The 18,837-nt window shown below is 46.6% G+C and overlaps 2 protein-coding genes across 4 annotated transcripts; one reads left to right on the top strand and one right to left on the bottom strand.

Annotated features, from left to right (window-relative positions):
- Positions 1 to 7,079: 7,079 nt before the first annotated feature.
- Positions 7,080 to 11,911, top strand: emp1 (epithelial membrane protein 1). The gene is made up of 5 exons (XM_061830491.1): positions 7,080 to 7,207; positions 7,976 to 8,057; positions 8,759 to 8,858; positions 9,026 to 9,166; positions 10,902 to 11,911. The coding sequence occupies exons 2-5, from the start codon at positions 7,983 to 7,985 to the stop codon at positions 11,057 to 11,059; spliced, it is 474 nt and encodes a 157-aa protein (XP_061686475.1). The 5' UTR covers positions 7,080 to 7,207; positions 7,976 to 7,982; the 3' UTR covers positions 11,060 to 11,911.
- Positions 11,912 to 12,050: 139 nt separating this feature from the next.
- Positions 12,051 to 18,756, bottom strand: f8a (coagulation factor VIII associated). 3 transcript variants are annotated; one of them, XM_061830489.1, is made up of 12 exons: positions 18,637 to 18,756; positions 18,204 to 18,250; positions 18,014 to 18,086; positions 17,528 to 17,687; positions 17,349 to 17,417; positions 17,168 to 17,288; positions 16,059 to 16,151; positions 15,673 to 15,737; positions 13,348 to 13,429; positions 13,155 to 13,201; positions 12,801 to 12,856; positions 12,051 to 12,702 (listed from the first exon to the last, which is right to left on the bottom strand). In XM_061830489.1, the coding sequence occupies exons 1-12, from the start codon at positions 18,693 to 18,695 to the stop codon at positions 12,621 to 12,623; spliced, it is 954 nt and encodes a 317-aa protein (XP_061686473.1). In that variant the 5' UTR covers positions 18,696 to 18,756; the 3' UTR covers positions 12,051 to 12,620. The 3 variants fall into 3 exon arrangements, with proteins under 3 accessions (XP_061686473.1, XP_061686472.1, XP_061686474.1); XM_061830488.1 differs by lacking the exon at positions 18,637 to 18,756 and adding an exon at positions 18,506 to 18,585; XM_061830490.1 differs by lacking the exon at positions 18,637 to 18,756 and adding an exon at positions 18,347 to 18,390.
- Positions 18,757 to 18,837: the final 81 nt, after the last annotated feature.

Genomic DNA, 18,837 nt, shown 5'->3' with positions numbered 1-18,837 from the left:
AATGTATGGAACGCCACGCTACTTATATTTTGCATCGGAGGGCGTGGAAATTGCATGGATGTAAAGAGGAATGTGTGGCGGCATTTAAGAAACAAAAAACAAAAAAAAAAAACGATAGCGGGATTAGTCCAGTTGGAAGCATAAATAAATAAAAAGATTTCCTCGCAGGGGGAGGAAAACATCATCGTAAAAGGAGAGCTGGAATTGGGGGTCAATGCAAGCGTTGAAAAATCTATTTTGAATTTCCGCTCGAGCAACGCTGGCAAAAGATTGCCGGGATGTTGTTCACCATTTTAAAGAATACTTTTCAGCGGCTATTATCTTCCCGGTAAATACAGTGCCAGTTGCGCTTTACGTGTCTGTGTTGAGGCCCGCGTGTCGGGACACGAGTTGGAAACAGCGCTAACTCCAAATTGGTGTTAGAGAGGTAGCGCGATGCTCCGGCACTCGCACAAGATAGAGAGCAACGAGCGCACGAGTACTGTAGAACCTCGAAGGTCCGTCAGCGATGATGGTCCGCCTGCTGATTTTCGAAATGAGGTGGAAATCTTTCCTCAGGTAACGAGTAACATTACAACATTCCTGATGTCCTCACAGGTGGAAAAATAAGCTATCGCTATGTTAAAACAATAATACCACTTTGAAAACGTGCCTGGACTTAATGAGTGAGGCGGGCATATTAAAAACATTTTTATGGTTTACCACTAACTGTCACGCAAGTGGAAAGTGAAGTTAACGAAAAATATTGAACACCACACCATATGAAAGCCAAGGCAGCTAGCCAGCCGGCAGCTAACGTTAGCGACCGATCATGCAGCTTGGACTTCACCATTGGACAAACGTTCTACGTGCCTGATTTGACTTTGGATGGTGGCATTGTTTGTTACAGTCACGATGGACTGCTTTCATGGTACCGTCTTTGCTTCGGATTTGACTCTGAGGGGAAGTAATGGACTCCGTAAGGGAAATGCAGAATTATTTCAGTTCAGCTCAGTGTAGAGACAGTGCACCGACGTCATAAAATCACGTCATTTTTGTTTACGTCGACATATTTCCGGTCAAACAAAGCATGATTGAAAGTTTATTTTGGAAAAACTGTCTCCTCTATCGTGACAACCAACAGCATAATAAGTCTCGGGCATTGTGAAAAATGTGCTCCGGTGCAACGACTCCTGGACTGACAAGCAGCTTTGCTTGACCGGCAATCGGATGCCGTGAAAACGGTGACGTCACGTGCGTGATTTGTACACGGTACTTGATTGTCCCAAAGGGAAACGTGTCCAGCAGGCAAGCTAAAAAAAATAATAATAATAATAATAATAACACTTTTAGTCAAAACAGTTTAGAAACAATTCCTACCCTGTAAAACAGTCGAAGCAATTGAAGAAAAGCTGCGCTAAGCGGACAAGACATCGACTGTTGCCAGAAAAAACAGAGACCCAGGCTAACCCAACGATTGTAGTGTCATTGTGTGTGCCATTGAGCAAACGTAGTAATTTTATTGCTATGGGGACTTTAGAAGAAGAAGAATTTAAGGTGGAGGTGGGACTGCATCAGGGATCAGCTCTGAGCCCCTTCCTGTTTGCTGTGGTAATGGATAGGCTGACAGATGAGCTTAGACTGGAATCCCCTCGGACCATGATGTTCGCAGATGATATTGTGATATGCAGAGAATGCGGGGAGCAGATGGAGGAACAATTAGAAAGATGGAGACATGCACTGGAAAGGAGAGGAATGAAGATTAGCCGAAGTCAAACAGAATATATGTGAATGAATGAGAGGGGTGGAGGGGGAAGTGTGAGGCTACAGGGAGAAGAGATGGCGAGGGCGGAGGACTTCAAATACTTGGTGTCAACAATACGGAGCAATGGAGAGCGCGGTAAGGAAGTGGACAAACGGGTCCAAGCGGGGTGGAACAGTTGGCGGAAGGTGTCTGGTGTTCTATGTGACAGAAGAGTCTCCGCTAGGATGAAGGGCAAAGTTTATAAAACTGCGGTGAGGCCGGATTAGAGACGGTGGCACTGAAGAGAGAACAGGAAGCAGAACTGGAGGTGGCAGAAATGAAGATGTTGAGGTTCTCGCTCGGAGTGAGCAGGTCGGGGAGGATTAGAAATTAGAGGGACAGCCAAAGTTGGATGTTTTGGAGACGAGGTTAGAGAGAGAGAGCAGACTTGGATGGTTTGGACGTGTCCAGAGGCGAGAGAGTCTGAGGATGGAGCTGTCAAGGAAGAGAGAGCGAGAGACAGGAAGACCAAAGAAAAGGTTGATGGATGTTGTGAGGACAGTTGGGTGTTAGGAGAGGAGGACGCACAAGATGGGCTTCGATGGAAAAAGATGACGCGCTGTGGTGACCCCCAACAGGACAAGCCGAAAGGAAAAGAAGAAGAAGAAGAAGAACAAGAAGGACTGAGGAGTCCTTGGTCCAATTGATCCTTTGAGTGACTTCAATTCTCTGGTGCGAGTGAAAGATCTCCAATCAATAATGACGTGGAAGCACAAATGGGCGTCGGCTGCACGCTACAATCCACTTCACCCGTGCGAAATACATTTTTTTTTTTGGTCATCCTCAACGGGCAGGAGGATGATTTGTTTCCGCATCGAGCGGTCAAAAAGCGATGTCAGCAAAAACCGAGGCACGGCGAGCGTAAAAGTCGAGGAAGTCTCTATTACGTTATCTGTCTTCATCGCCTCCTCCGGCCGCACAAAGGTGCCATTGTGGGCCCGCGATGAGGACTCGCTCCGTCTGAGTGCCCCCCCCGCCCCCGCCCCCGCGCCGCCGGAAAGATCTCGGGCCCGAGGCCAAGAGAAGAGCCGAGCCCGCTTTGGGTTTATCTCGTTTATGAAGACGAGACGAGCCGTCTTCACTTGAGCTTTTCTCTAAAAGCTTCAGCGGACGTGCAGCGGCTGACCGGCGAGCCTCTGAAATCCCGACATTATTTTTGCGACTTTATGATGTCACAAAGTGAATCAAGCGCCAACGGGCTCACGCGCACACACTCATTCGGGCCGCATAGTCTTCGCTCGAACAACAACGTCGGTAGTCGACGCCGAGGTCTGTACGGGCCTGAAGTGCACTTCGAGGTTGCCACGGCGATCCTCTCCGCTTTCACTCGCGCTGCCGTTTACTGTCCGGGGAATTTTGGGATGCTCGTGGCAGCCGTTGAGATTCTTCTTTTTGCCTGTGACCCTCCTGTAAAGCCAAAGATCATATGACACAAATATTACACAATCTAAATTATTGGCTGCAAATAGTGACGGAACAAGAGCGGTACCCTAAAAATGTAGCACACAGCTGCTTTTGTACCCTTGAGATTTACCGATACAGCTCGGGAACACAGTCAGTGGGACCTCTGAAGGGATTGGGCCAAAAATCTCTTGGGAAATTTTTCCTCAAGAATTCAGTTTTTTTTTGTCTTTTTTGAGATATTTTGCAACATCAACATGGGGTGCGTTGGGAATAGCATTCGCCATAATTTATCTGACATTCAAAGCAAGACTCTCAAATTAGGATTGTTTTTCCTTCTGAACCCTCCATCCATCTATTTTCCCAGCCGCTTATCCTCACAAGGGTGACGGGGAGTGCTGGAGCCTATCCCAGCTGTCAACGGGCGGGAGGCGGGGCGCACCCTGAACTGGGTGGCAGCCAATCGGAGGCCACATGGAGACAAACAGCCATTTGCACTCGCAATCACTCACACATTTGGGCAATTAGTGTCCAATTCATGTTGCATGTTTTTGCGATGTGGGAAGAAACCGGACTGATCGGAGACAACCCGCGCAGGCACGCGGAGAACATGCCAACTCCACACAGGCGAGTCCGGGGATTGAACCCGGGACCTCAGAACTGTGAGGCCAACGCTTTAACAGAAACGGTGATGAATCGCTCACGTTTAGTTGAATATCATTTCAAACGTCATTGGCTTCAAACGCCGCGCTCAACGGACTTCCCGCTTTCTACGCATGGTGGGTCTCAAAACGACGAATGTGCCCGAGAAAGTCAATAATTGCTAGCAGATGGATGGTTATGACAGAAGAGTGCAGAAATTTCCTGACACGGCAAAAAGCATCGATGCATAGTGCTTCATGTGGGATGTAAACACATTTTTACGGGGGTGGGGAGGGCTAAGTGGGGGTGGGGTGTTGAGTATTTACGTATGATAATAATCATTCCACTCAATATATATCTCGGGTGATTGGAGACATACGATCACCCAACTACCGTAATTCCCGGCCTCCAGAGCGCACCTGATTATAAGCCTCACCCTGTACATTTGTAAAGGAAATACCATTTGGTACGTACATAAGTCGCACCTGTGTAAAAGCCGCAGGTGCCCACATTGAAACACGAGATATTTACAAAGAAAGACGGCGCACAGAAAGAGTTTTCAAAGTTTTAACACCTTAGCTTAGCTCAACATAGCAACAGCACGGTAACAGGGCTGGTAAAAAAAAAACATGCCGGGAAAAAAAAAAGAGCTGGGGCAGCTACATGGTAGCAACACAGCAGCACAGCTCTAAAAGGGTCGGTTAAAAAAAAAAAAAAAAGCATACCTGAATCATTGAGATGCGGCAGTAACACAGAAGCAACACGCTAGCGCGGCGCTAACAGGGCCAGTTAAAAAAAACGGTAAAAAAAATCACTGACACACGGCAGTAACACAGCAGCAGCACGCTAGCACAACGCTAGCGCAGCGCTAACAGGGGCGGTTAAAAAAAAAACAACAACAACAAAAAAAAATCACAGAGATGTGGCAGTAACACAGCAGCAACATCCTAGCGCGGCGATAACAGGGCCAGTTAAAAAGAAAAAAAACGGTAAAAATCGCTGATATACGGCAGTAACACAGCAGCGGCATGCTAGCACGGCGCTGGCGCACCGCTAACAGGGCCGGTTAAAAAAAAAAAAACATACCTAAATCATTGAGATGCGGCAGTAACACAGCAGCAACACGCTAGCGTGGCGCTAACAGGGCCGGTTTAAAAAAAAAAACATACCAGTAAAAATCACTGAGACACGGCAGTAACACAGCAGCAGCACGCTAGCACAGCGCTAACGGGGAAGGTTAAAAAAAAAAAAAACATACCGGTAAAAGTCACTTCCTCGGCACATATATTCCCACCGGTCTGATTCTGACCTTTTCTGCTTGAGTGCAAGGACAATTTAGAGTCTTTAATTATCCCGGCAAGCATCTTTTTGGGATGCGTGACGAAGACGGGAAAAGTCCCACAAACGCAGTAGAACACGCGAACTCCACACACGGGGAGGCCAAAGCACGGATTCGAACCCCCAACTTTGGAACTTTGAGGCAGCTGCGTCCCCCGTACGGCCTGCGGGAACCCAAATACTGTATCGTAAAGTCGGACGCGAAGCTCCTGTGCAGCATCAAGCAACATTGAAGCCGATGTTTGAAATGAATTTCGTTTTGTCGCGGTCGCGTGTGACACGGCGGCCGAGCGTCAGCCGACGTTAAATCGGCGAGAACGCGCAATTATCAATTCCGAGCTTTCTCTTATTGATTTGAATCAGCGTACGAGTACAGTCCCGCCTCATGATACTGCAGCACTGAAATACAGGACAAAAAGATGGCGGAATGGAAATGAGGTTCACAAACGTACTTTGGAAATGTTTGGAAAAAAGCCGTTCGCCTGCAATCCTTAGCTCAAGGGCACATTTTTTGCACGCCATCGAGGAATGCTACCACGTATTACGTACACGCGGCGTCGTCACCTTACCAGAAATGAGAATCTTTGCAAGTCATTATTTTTAACAAATGAGGATCTTTTTTTTTTTTAAATAAATTGATGAATTATCCATTCATCTTCTTAGCCGCTTATCCTCACGAGGGTCGCGGGGTAGTGCCTATCCCGGCTGTCAACGGGCAGGAGGCGGGGCACACCCTGAACTGGTCGCCAGCCAATCGCAGGGCACATGGAGACAAACAGGAATCGCACTCACAATCACACCTATGGGCAATTTAGAGTGTGCAATTAATCTTGCATGGTTTTTGGGATGTGGGAGGAAACCGGGGTGCCCACCCGGAGGAAACTCACGCAGGTAAGGGTAGAACATACTGTATATACTCCACACAGGCGGGTCCGGGATTGAACCCGGGATCTCAGAAATCTATTCTAAAGCCGACCGTTATCCGGTATTGTTCTGGTCGGGCTCCGAGCTGCAGCATTTTGAATCAGCTCCAGCTGTTTAATGCTCTTTTTTTTTTTTTTTTCTTTTGTCCGGTCGGAAGACCGTTACAATAGTCAAGTCTACTTGCGATAAAAGCATGGCTCGCCTTCTCCTAGTCTGCTTGGCACATTGACTCACAATTTGACAGCCTGAACTGGTCGCCAGCCCAATCGCAGGGCACATAGAGACAAACAGCCGCATGCACAATCACACCTTGGAGCAATTTAGAGTGTACAATTAATGTTGAATGTTTTAGGGATGTGGGGCGAAACCAGAGTGCCCACCCGGAGGAAAAACCCACGCAGGCACAGGGGGAGAACACGCAAACTCCACCCAGGCGGGGCCGGGATTAAACCCGAGTCCTCAGAAATGCGAGGCCGACGCTTTACCACCTGATCCACCGTGCCGCCTTGGTGAATTGGATTATTTAAAAAAAAAAAAAAATGGATCCCTTCATTCGAAACACTTGAGAAATGCGACAATATTTGAGAGGCTGAAACTCGGACGATTTGGACAACGTCACTCAACGATTACCAAAAAATGTAAATTCAATTTGATGAGCAATCACATTTCATTCATTTCCTTGCAGTTTCTGAGGAAATTGAATCGATTACATCAGTATGTATGGCGTTGATTGCAAAAATATGCAAATGAAAATTTATACACAGGCACAGTATTGTAATGGTGCGAATACTTTTTTTTTTTTTGGAATGAAAAATCATTTTGAGCAACTCTGTTATTTTTTCCATTTTTTAAAAATTTTTAAGGGCGTGTCGCTTCGTGCCCTGCACGCCGAGCAGCTTTTTTGTTGCGTGTGGACAATTTCATTGAGAAGAGGGAGAAAAAAAAAATGTATGTGAAACTTTTTTTTTTTTTTTAATTTCTGGGTGGGGCTTGCGCAAGGGGGAAGAGAGGGAAAACAGGCCGATGTGTGTGCGTCCGACTCAGAGCTGGGTGGGTCTTTCTCCTGCCCTTCACATTTTCCAAATAACTCCCCGGCCTGTGCGTTTGGAGCGCTTTCAGGTAGGACCTTTTTTTTTTTTTTTTTTTTTAAATTTACATTTTTAGTTTCGATTGCATCCTTATTCCTGATAATTCATCTCCCTCAATATAGTCAATGTTGTTATGTTGCCCCCCATTTATTTATTTTTGCGTGCGGTCACTTTTAGTGCAGCAGGGAAGCAGGACTGACGGCGTAGTAGAAACTCGCAAAGTCGCTCGAGAGGCGTGAAAAGTTGCGCACGTCGGAAAAACCCGCAAAAAGATGATAAAGCAGCGCCAAAACGTTTTGCTTTTGCGTTCCCTTCTTTTTCCGAGCGTCGTGTTCTGGCGCTCTTTTCAAAGTTGTTGACGACCTCGTCGCGCAGTATTTGGGCCCGCCCGCCCGCGTGCGAAATCCGGGAAGGTCGACGGCGCCGCGACCAACGCGACTTTCTCCGAGACTTGAAACGATTAATCGTTCGATGTGGAAAACATAAAAAGTATGAAAGGTTTCTACATCGGCGCAGAGGAGGAAAAGGGGAGGTGTGGGGTGGGGGGGGGGGTGCGCACATCTGTCTGCGGGGCTTTTGGGGGCGTTTTTTTTTTTTTGGGGGGGGGGGCGTCTGTCAGCTCCCTTTCGCAGTGTTTTATCTGGGACAGCTGTGAGGGGCTTTCTCCAAGAGGGGTGGGGGGGGGGGACTGATTTGAATACACGCTCGGCATCCTCCTGCAACTCCAAATCATTTTTACGGTATATCTTTTTACAGTATTTATATTTGTTTCCCCCCCCCCCCCCCCCCCCCCCGACAGGGTCACCATGTTGATGCTGGCTGGAATCGTCATTGTGCATCTCACCGCTATTATCCTCCTCCTCATCGCTACCATCGATAATGTGAATATATTTTATTATTTTTAAATTATCATCAGCTGCTAAAGCTCTGAGGACCCGGGTTCGATCCCGGCCCCGCCTGCGTGGAGTTTGCATGTCCTCCCCCGTGCCTGCGTGGGTTTTTCCTCCCACATCCCAAAAACACGCGACATGAATTGGACACGATCAATTGCCCATAGGTGTGAGTGAGTGCGAAGGACTGTTTGTCTCAATGTGCCCCGCGATTGGGTGGCGACCAGTTCAGGGTCTACCCCGGCCTCCTGCCCTTTGACAGCTGGGATTGGCTCCAGCACTCTCCGCGACCCTCGTGAGGATAAGCGGCAAAGAAAATGGATGCATGGATTTTCATCTATCATAGCCCCCCGGAAAAAAAACAAATGATAACATTTGATTGGAATTGGGTCAAGCGTGTGCAATTTCATCACATTTTGGAAGCGTATTTGACCACCAACATGAGCATAGACCAAAATATTAGAATTAGAATACATAAATTTTTGTGGAGCTATAATGTTTCAAAAAGGGCAGTGGTAGAGTCCAGATCTAAACCCTGTAGAAAATCTACGGGGCTGTGCTCAAGATGTCCTCGCGACCCGACACGTTTGGAGCACTTTGGCGTGGAGGAGAAAATATTGAAATGTTGTTTAGAGTTGACAAATCATTTCGCCAATGAACGAAATCCGCCTAACGGACCGGCGCTTCCGCAGGCCTGGTGGACAACCGACGCGCTGTCGACCGACTTGTGGGGAAGATGGGAGCTGATCAACTCGGCCTGGCATTACACAAAAATGAAAGACTACCCGGAAGGTAACGGCGTTAAGGAATGCGCTCACCGGACAGATGTCGCTTTTTGGCGCGTTGCTGTTAGCAACGAGCGCTAACGGGCGTTGAGAAATAGTCGGGATGTGGCACGACATTGCATTGGTTTGCAAATTGTGACGATGCGCATTTTTTTGTCTGCGTTGACGTCGCAGAGTACCTTCAGGCGGTTCGGGCCACTTCGGTGCTGGCGTGCATCTTCGCCATCTTGGCCCTCTTCGTTTTTGTGGCCCAGCTCTTCACCCTGCCCAAAGGCCAGCGCTTCACCTTCACCGGCGTTTTGCAGTTGCTCGCCTGTGAGTAAGAACGTCTCGTAAGGGAACCGTCTCGCGGGGTGGCGGGGGGCGGGGGAAGAAGCGCTTTCAGAACGCGTGCGCTAATTGTGCGCTTAAGTCGACACGTGGTCTTACCGGGGAGGATCGGTGCAAATCAGTAACGGTGGGGTGAGATCGATTAAGGATCAAGTACGAGAGGGCTGCGAGTCCGTCTGCTGTGAGCCGCGGGGCCGGGTTCAATCATAGAACATTTATTTGTTCTGCATGATCCGATTAAGACAAAGATTGTGTGTTCTCCAGGCTCAAGAATCTGTTTGGTTTAAACGCAACAAGAAGAATGGAATGTCAAAGGCATAAAAATCTCTCACTGGAAATAAAGTCCACCCCGGATGTGCACCAAATTGTACACACAGCTAGAAACAATCCAGTTAAATGGCCGATCAAAACTGCTTCAAAAAAAAAAAAAAAAAAAAATGAATGAATGAAAATATGAAAATGTGGAAGCACGGTGGAGCAACAGTTTTGAGCGTTGGCCTCACACTTCTGAGGCCCGGGGTAGAAATCCCGGCCCCGCCTGTGTGGGGTTCGCCTTCGTGGCTTTTCTCCGGGTGGGCGCTGCGGTTTCCTGCCACATCACCAAAACATGCAACATTCACTCGACACTAAATTGACCCTAGGTGTGATTGTGAGTGTCTCAATGGCGACCAGTTCAGGGTGTAGCCCGCCTCCTGCCCGACGACAGCTGGGATTGGCTGCAGCAGTCCCGCGACCCTCGTGAGGATAAGCGCTTAAGAAAATGGATGGATATATATATATTTATAGATTTTTTTTCGTCAGAGTCTGAGTTGAAAGGCTGCCAGGAGACTTTCGAAGGGATGCAATAATTTGAAGAAAAAAAAAAAAAAAGTATTTTTACAGCTGCTAAGCTAACTCGAGCTAAATGCTAAATGCAAAACATTGAACGAGGGGGCAAATAAACAGCTATGATTTTTTTTTTTTTGGTTAAATAATAAACGGTCAGAAGTAGCCTTCCACTTAACGGCAATTTTAGAATATTAGTTTCAGAAAGATATGTAAAACGGTTTGGGCAAAATGTTGATATTCCACGTGAGAATTTTTCTGCTCCTGCAATTGCTTCAGGGCGTTTCACTGCCTTCTCTCTACATAATGGACACTCAGAAGTGAGCAGCAAAGCGAGTCATGTGAATCCTCTCGATGGGTCATGATCATTTTCTGCTCTAAATATTTGTCACACTGGTCATCCCCTCCCAGCCCCCACCCAAAAAAAAAAAAAAAAAAAATCTTTTTTTTTTTTTTGAATGGAATGGATCCGCTTCACATTGGCTCCTCAGTGAGTCCAAGTCGCGCCGAATGCTTTCATCTTGTCTGATATTATTTCACGGGTGCTCGTCCGATATGACCGCTTCTGAAAAATATTTCCTTGAATTGTGGGCTTCCATACAAAAAAAAAAAGTGAATCATGGGTTGTATTGTTCACATGAATAACAAACACCAAGCTTAAAAATAAGCTATAACCGCAAATACTACGATAGCGTCGCCACGTGTCACCGCAACGTACGCCGCCTATGGACCAGAAATGGTACCTGTAAAGCTGGCGATTGGATGGCCAGCGCCCTCTGCAGTGAAGTAAACACCCCCCCAGCCGAAATATGATTTCGGGGCGATCGGCAGATGGCGTGACAGTGACCCGTGTTGCGAGCGCAGACGGTCTCGAGCGTTCACCTCTCGCCCGCAGGTTTTTGCGTCATGATCGCCGCCTCCATCTACACCGGCGAGTTCCACACCGGCGAAGACGGAGCGTACGGACACTCCTACATCCTGGCCTGGATCTCTTTCGTCCTCACGCTGTTCTTGGCCATCACCTATCTTGTCCTGCGGAAAAAGAGCGAGTGAGCGCAAAGGACGGGGGAGGCCGAGAGCCGCGAGAAGTATCCCCCAAATTGGAGACAAACATTTGCTGTTGGGAGTTAAATGGGGGACGATTGAACGAGCCATTTCAAAAACATAATTTGACCTACGACGAGTTTAACACATTTAGCATTTTATTGGGCAAACTTCCCTTCCGACATTTCATTTGAGAGATACATGGGAGAAAATGGCTTGACATTTGCATAACAGGCTAATTTACCTTCATTACCATAACACAATGTCAAATTCATTACCATTGCAAGTTATAATGATGTCATTAATATATTACTGTGCAACTTGCGACATTAGTGGCAAATTGGGCGCACGTCAACTCTGTGGCGTCACCGGCTTGCCGCTAGTTAGCTTAGCGTGACATTTGGGAGAAGTGGGAGTATTTTTATTTTTTTTTTTTCAATTATTATGAACAGTTTACACATTGAGAGAACTTTAGAAGGTCTTACCTGGAGATTTTGTTCACTTTGACTTCTGTAGCCGTGATGCTAAGCTAACCCAAACTGCAGCAGGGCGCGGCTTCGTCCATTTTCAGCGCAAATACGATCGCAGCACGATGAGATGTCTTCGTCCTGCCCCCGCCCCAGGAATCAAGCGAAAGCTTTCAACGAGCGCCGCGAGAAAGACGTGACGAAAATAAAAAGTCGCAGGTATTGCATGTGAGCAACGCTACAACTTCCCAGTTGCCGTACTTGAACAATTAAAACAAGCCTTCATTCAAAGTAACAAGTAGTTTGAAATCATGTTTCTTTATTTCATGATTGAAGTATTGTGTATCCTTGTTTTAGCCATGTACATTATAACCATTATATTTTTGTAATGTTCCTTTCGTTTTCCATGTTTTGCATTTTGTTTGTAGTTGGCTGCTATCTTGAAAAACAATTTGTACGTGTGAACCAGATATGGAGGATGAGTTTCGTTTGACCATATTTCTAAACTATGCATTAGAAGATTTGTAATGACATTGGAGTGAAGCCATACACTATAATCAATAAAAACAAGTAGTAACAACACATCTTCACGAGTCATTCATCAAATCGAGATCAAGACTCATCAGATGGCGTCCGTCCCACTCGGCAATGTCTGCCTCGCGTCTCTGAGGGTGGGGGTTCAAATCCCTCCTCCGTCTTTGCATCTTCCCTCTATGCTTGAGTTCCCTCCGGCTTGCGCGTAGGATGACGTTCGATTCATTGAAGACTCTAAATTGTCCGTAGGTGTGATCGTAAGTACGAACGGTCGCTTATTTCTCTACGTAGCCTGCGATTGGCTGATAACGAGCCTCCGTTGTACCTCGCCTCTCAGCCAAACTACGTTCCAGCTATTCGCAACTCTCAGGACAAGCGTGATCCAAAATGGGCGGAAGTCCCATTTTGGGGAAAATCACTGAATAATCATGATGTTAACGTTTTACATTTTGTTGTTTGTCTCGGTGAAAGCTTTTGTGGAGGTCTCAGAACAGACCCGGTCGCAAGCAGGAATGTTTCCATGATGTTAGCGACGGTTCCCAGAGGAAGCGGATGAAGACAGGACGCCGCTAAATGCCTTGGCCAGACGGGGCGATGCGCTCCCGGACCACTAGGTGGAGGAGGTGATTCTGCTCGGCGGTCAACACCGGCCTGAGGCGGGAGACATCGACACGCGCAACGGCGTCAGATCGGCGAGGGAGGAAGCTGCAGAGCGCTCGCGATGGCGATGAATCGTTGGGAATGTTTACCATAGCTCAGTCTGAAGAGACTTCAGGGACTCGACGTCTTTCTCCTGGCACGCCATCTGTGGAACACATTGCCTTTCATACGCTGCACTAATAAATTCGGGCGGCCTTGACTCGCGATGCGACTCTGTAGTCGTTCAGAAACTCGGTTGATATTTCATTACATTCTCCACTTTTTGAGCATTACCGGTCCTTAGAGGACAACGTGCACAAAAGCTGCGGATTAAAACGGGGGTGGTGGTGGGGGGGGGGGGGGGAGATCCCCCGGCATATTTTAATCGCAGCTTCGCAAAAGGCCCCGAGGAGAAGACCAGGAAATCCTGTCAAGTGCGCAAGTATGCGGCCGATGAAACTCACCACCACCGACTGCAGGAGCAGGAAAACATTCTCGGGCAGGAAGGTCACTGAAAGACAACACAACCGTTGACTCGCTGGACTTGAAATAACTTTCGTTTTAGAGCGAACCACACACACTTCACGACAACACAAAGGAGGAGGAGGAAAAGGAACTTTGCGGTTTTGTTCAGAAACGAAACAGACGCGGCTCCACCTTGACTGTGCGGGTCGAAGGACTCCCAAGCGTATCTCTCCAGCGTTTGCGCATGTTCCGGGAGCAGCTTCTGAGGCGGAGGCTGCGCAGAAAAGCAAATCACGTTCAGAGCGCGACGTACGCGTTATGGGAACGAGCAGCACGTAACCGGCGATACGCCGAGGTATCGATTCTCATCGCGTAGGCGTTTCCTTCATTTCCCTTTTTACATTTTGATGGCCGCGTGCCACCGAAATCTAAACCGTTGTCCGTGAAGCCCATCAAAACGCTACTCCTGTGCAATTACATATTTTTAATAAAGGCGACCTCGTGGGTGATAACATCGTATCCGGTCGGATATCCTCAGATTGTCATCCACGCACCAGAAAAGCCAGAGTAGATCCGTCTTTTGTTTCGGCGGTGTGCAATTAACCTTTGTGTGATGAAAAATGCTCGTGTGGGTAAACTTCCAATTGTTGGCCGCAGGGGGGCAGCATAGAAGCATACTGGTTTTTTTTTTGTTTTTGTTTTTTTTCTTTTTTCCCAAAATCATCGATGTTGAACTGATGAGTTCCGATGACTGGTCACAAATGACTCCAGGTGCAATATGAACAGTGTGCCACGTAAAGATCCGGATCCTGAGCATAATCCAAAATCTAGAGATGATGGCCGTGCTCGGTGTGGAATTACAATATATGCGTATTTCTGCAAGTAGCCACCACGTCAAAGTAGTCCATGTCTACCTGTTGGGATGGTGAACGACCCACGCAATAAATCTTTCCTTTTGTGTTAAAGCAGGTTTTTTTTTTTAATGACATATGCAGCACGTGAGGTCCTGGCTTGGTTTAAGTTGGTCTACGTTCCAGAACAAAAGATGTCGTTACGAGTGTGAAAGCCCTTGAAGAGTCTTTTGTGATCAGGGACTATACCAGCGGTCGGGAATCTTGGGCTCACGAGCCACATGTGGCTCTTTTGGTGGTTGCGTATGGCTTGCAGAGCCCTCATAACGACATACTGTATACAGCAGGGGTGCTCAATGTGTCCATCGCGAGGACGTTCTTGTCGATCGTGTGACCGCGTGGCCCAAAAAACAAGACGACGTTAGCCTGACTTTTAATTTTTTTTTAACATTTTGGCACCACACGTAACTTTCTCTAACAGCGACCTGCTACACGGCCACACAGTCTTCTTCCTAGTTTACCTTGCACCACTCCCCTCTGCTCTTAAAGGGGTACACTCATGATTACAAATATTACAGTCCTTACGAAGCCTATCAATGTAGTTTATAGTGAGTGTTCTTATGAGCTCCCCACCACCAATTTTTTTTTTTTACATAAAGACACGCCTCTGTCAGCAAGTGCACATAAGTGGGGAAAAATGAAAAAAATAAATAAACTTGCAGACCAGCTGAGTGTGAAAACTTGGAACGCACTTCCCATCACGTACTACACACTGCGGTGTGTGAGTATTGCTGTACTGACTGTTTGGTTCTACCGCTGCACATGAAAAGTCTTTCTCACATTAAAAAAAAAAAAAAAAAAACTAAGCTACGTTCACCAACAACGGATGGAAGTCTCAAAGGCTGCATGAAGTTTCATTTCATGACGTATTAAAACAGACGACAAAGCCATCAGCAAAGAAGTCGCATAAATGGTAAAAATTACTTTTGTCATCATTGGTGAGCAACATCATAATGTTATTTAAAGGAATCTAGAGACTTATTGTACTCTTAAAATGTTGGTCTAACATAAAATGCACAAATACACTTGTATTCAGTTTTTAAAATATTGGATGGCTCTTTCGGAATTACATTTTAAAATATTTGTCATTTGTGGCTCTCTCAGCCTGAAAGGTTCCCGACCCCTGGACTATACTAATAAACTTTCACCAGATTGAGAATGTGGCATCGGATCGGCAGATAACATTTGAGCGGGGTGCGGTTTGAGTGGACACAATCACAACGTTTGAGAGCAGATGAGAAAAGCGAGATCTTGGCGTCTCAAATTTAGGACAATTTCACTTGACGAAGGCTTTTAACAAAACAACGAAAGCGTCGTCTATTGCAAAATATGAGTGGGATTAAACTAAGAACCTGTTCGGGCAACCATTGTCTGTTCAAGACACCTGGACTGTGTTGGTACTGCCTGCTTAGAAGCACGACTGAACAGTTACTGTAGTAAAAAAACGGAGCTCATGGCATCACATAGTAGCTTGTGTTTTAAAAATGGAAATGAGTCAACAATTGAGTGCAACTGTGACGGCGCCGGTAACGAGTGGGAAACGGGCTTGAATGGGCCCATACTTGAACTTCCTATCTAGAATACGCATAAAAACATTTGATCGTACCTCAAGCAGCATAAGCAGTAGGACTCTGGAGATCTCGCATCTTGCCACAATGTCCAAAAAGGCACCTTAAATAGAAGTTAAAAAAAAAAAAAAAATCAAGGTATAAATAATAAGATGAATGAATCAAATCAGACCAGTGTCATGCTGAAAGAAAAAAAGCAAAACGTGTGGGGAAGGGAAGCATCATATAACCAATAGGACAGGTTGGGAGAACCGAGGACAGGACAGGACAGGACAGCGGTTCCTAAACCTATGTAGGGACTTTGAAATGCAACCGAGACCACAGACCGGCACCTTTTGTGACAATTACGGCTTTGCCAAATCTCATTTCAAAACATAGATAGAAGTAAGTGGCCAAAGCACTTTGGGGTGCAAATGAGCCTCACCAACAGGGGTGCTGGTGCCCGCTAGTTGCAGTCCTCTCTCCTGGCACGTGAGCTGCATCTCGGTAAACACTGACAAGGCGCCATCGTAGTCACCTGGCGGGGGCAGGGTGGGGGGGGGGGGGGGGGCAACGACCCACAAAGATCACGTAAGATGTGCTGTAAAATGTCAAAGATCTGCGCCTACACCTTTGAATCAATCAGTCCGATGTTGGACTACCCAAGTACCGTAATTTCTAGCCTACAGAGCGCACCTGACTATCAGCCTCACCCAGTACATTTGTCAAGGAAATACCATTTGGTGCATACATAAACCGCACCTGTGTAAAAGCTAGAACTGCTCACGTTGAAACACGACATATTGACAAAGAAAGACGGCACACAGAAAGAGTTTTCAAAGGGTTAAAATCTTAGCTTAACATAGCAAACACACGGTAGCATGAACAGGGCTGGTAAAAAAAAAAAAAACAAAACAAAAAAAAAAAAACATACCGGCTAAAAAAAAAACAAAAAAAAAAGAAACAGCTGCGGCAGCAACACAGTAGCAACATGTTAGCACAGCACTAACAGGGCCACTTAAAAAAACAACACCTAAATTACTGAGACGCGGCAGTAATACAGCTAACGGTAGCGCTAACAGGGCCGGTTGAAAAAAAAAAGAAACAACAACATACCGGTAAAAATCACTGAGACACGGCAGTAACACAGCAGCAACACGCTAGCGCGACACCAACAGGGCCGGTAGAAAAAAAAAAAAATACTGGTAAAAGTCACTTCGTCGGCACATATATTTCCATCGCTCTCACCTATTCCGTTCGAGTGCCCCCTTGCGGAAGTTAGAAAAAATGCACAAAATAGCCGCATCACCGCGGGGTTGAAAGCGTGTTAAAAAAGTCGCATCTTAGAGGCGGGAAATTACGGTAGTCATTTTTTCTATAACGCTTATCCTGATGACTGAAGGCGGGAGGCAGCGTACACCTGGAAACGCTCAACACGCTGACGTGATTCTGGCGCGTAAAGGAATGCTTGGACAAGATTCACGTGGAACAAACCCGACCTGACCTCCTCGCACACCACGGACGCGAATGCGAAGGGCAACGTCGCAAACTCACGTGTGAGAATTTTACACGAGGCCATTTCTCCCATCGACAGAAGCGCTTCCACCGGCATCTGCGTCTGCAGCTCCGCGGCCCTCTGGTAATGAACAATTGCCTCCCCCGGTCGATTCATCTCCTACCGAAGAAAAAGCGTCACACCGAAAGAAAATGCACGACATGAACAGGAACCGCTTACTTTGAGTGCATTGCCAAGTTCCAGACACAGACTGGCTGCCATCATTGGCTGGTTCATCTCAACATAGACCTGCGGGAACATCCGCATACATTTACTTGGCACAACAGAGTGATTTTTAGACGTTTAAAAAAAAACAAAAAAAAAAAAAAAACAAACTAACAAAGGACAGCACAGTGAACCTTGATAGCAAAACTGTAGCAGTTGAGCGCAGCCTGAAGGTGCTCGTCAAAGGCCGGCGCGCGCAGAAAGTAGTTCTCCTTCTCAGAGGAAAGGAAAAGGCGTGCGGCGTCAGTTAGCGCCAAAGCTTCTCCCGGGGCGTTAAATAGAGTCTGCTCACACCTGCGGGAGACACAACGTCAATGTGGCAAAAACTAAAGTTGAACCAGAACTACAGTTGGACGGCAAAACACACATAAATTCAGTTCCGTCGCCACTACTTTTTAAGATAGGTACGGCGATCGGCTAATGTGATGCATAAAATTTAGATGTGCTCTTGTCTCAATGATGTTGATGCTTCAACAGAGCAAAAACAGAGAAATGTATTGTTATTCAGAGCCTATTCAAGTCCTGTACCACAAACGTGACTGGACTTGGGCTTCAGAGTTTGCCTACTTGTAACTTAAAAAAAAAAACAACAACTTTTGCAATAGTGAGTTGTTTTTTACCGGGCCATGGCCAGGTTGCAGAAGGCGGCATACTGCAGACAGTCCTGCTGCTTTAGCTCCTTGGCTAGCTGGCCTGAAAACAATAAACGTTGCCGTATGAAAGATGAACGAAATTTAGTCAGGAAAGAGACGCTAAATTGGAGCATGGCGCTCAATAAATCTATAATTTACAAGTTACGGTAAAACTTACCAAACTGCTCACTTGCCTCCGCGACATTTGGCTTCCGAAGGAAACGTCTGCAATGAGGACAAAGAATGTTATCAATTTAGATAAAAAGCAAAATATGATTCGGTTATCCGAACTGACGTCGAGCGGAGGGTTAGCAAACTGACTCTTTCGTTAAGCTTCAATGCAAAGTCGCGTGGACACGTTCATTAAAGATGCCGCCAGCTATCAAATAAACACATTTATGTCTTCATTTAGAAACATGTATTTGCGAGATACCGTCATAGCAAAAAGGAATCCACACAGAAATAAATTACAGTACATACGTCGGGCTGTCGAGAGGAGCTAGCAACCACTCGTAAGCTTGGAGCGGCCATATTGCTGGAATCATTGTATTATAATAAAAATTAAAAAAATCCTTCTACTTTACCTTAAAACCCATTCTACCAACACTTACTTTTTAAGCTTGTTCGATACAGCTCGGTATCTTGCTAAGAAGTCGCCTTCTGCAGCCATGGTCGTCGCAGGTAAACACAGAACCAACCCGGAAGTGCAGCGGCCTGACTGGAGCGTTTTGATTGGCTATGGTTGTGACGGTCCGGTCCCATTGGCTAAGACTAAACATATTGTTTTTGCATGACAGCGCGGGGTCCCGTGG

This window comes from Syngnathoides biaculeatus, chromosome 9 (assembly GCF_019802595.1).
Source record: "Syngnathoides biaculeatus isolate LvHL_M chromosome 9, ASM1980259v1, whole genome shotgun sequence".
In the NCBI taxonomy this organism is placed as follows: Eukaryota; Metazoa; Chordata; class Actinopteri; order Syngnathiformes; family Syngnathidae; genus Syngnathoides; species Syngnathoides biaculeatus.
This window is presented reverse-complemented; position numbering and strand designations above follow the sequence as displayed.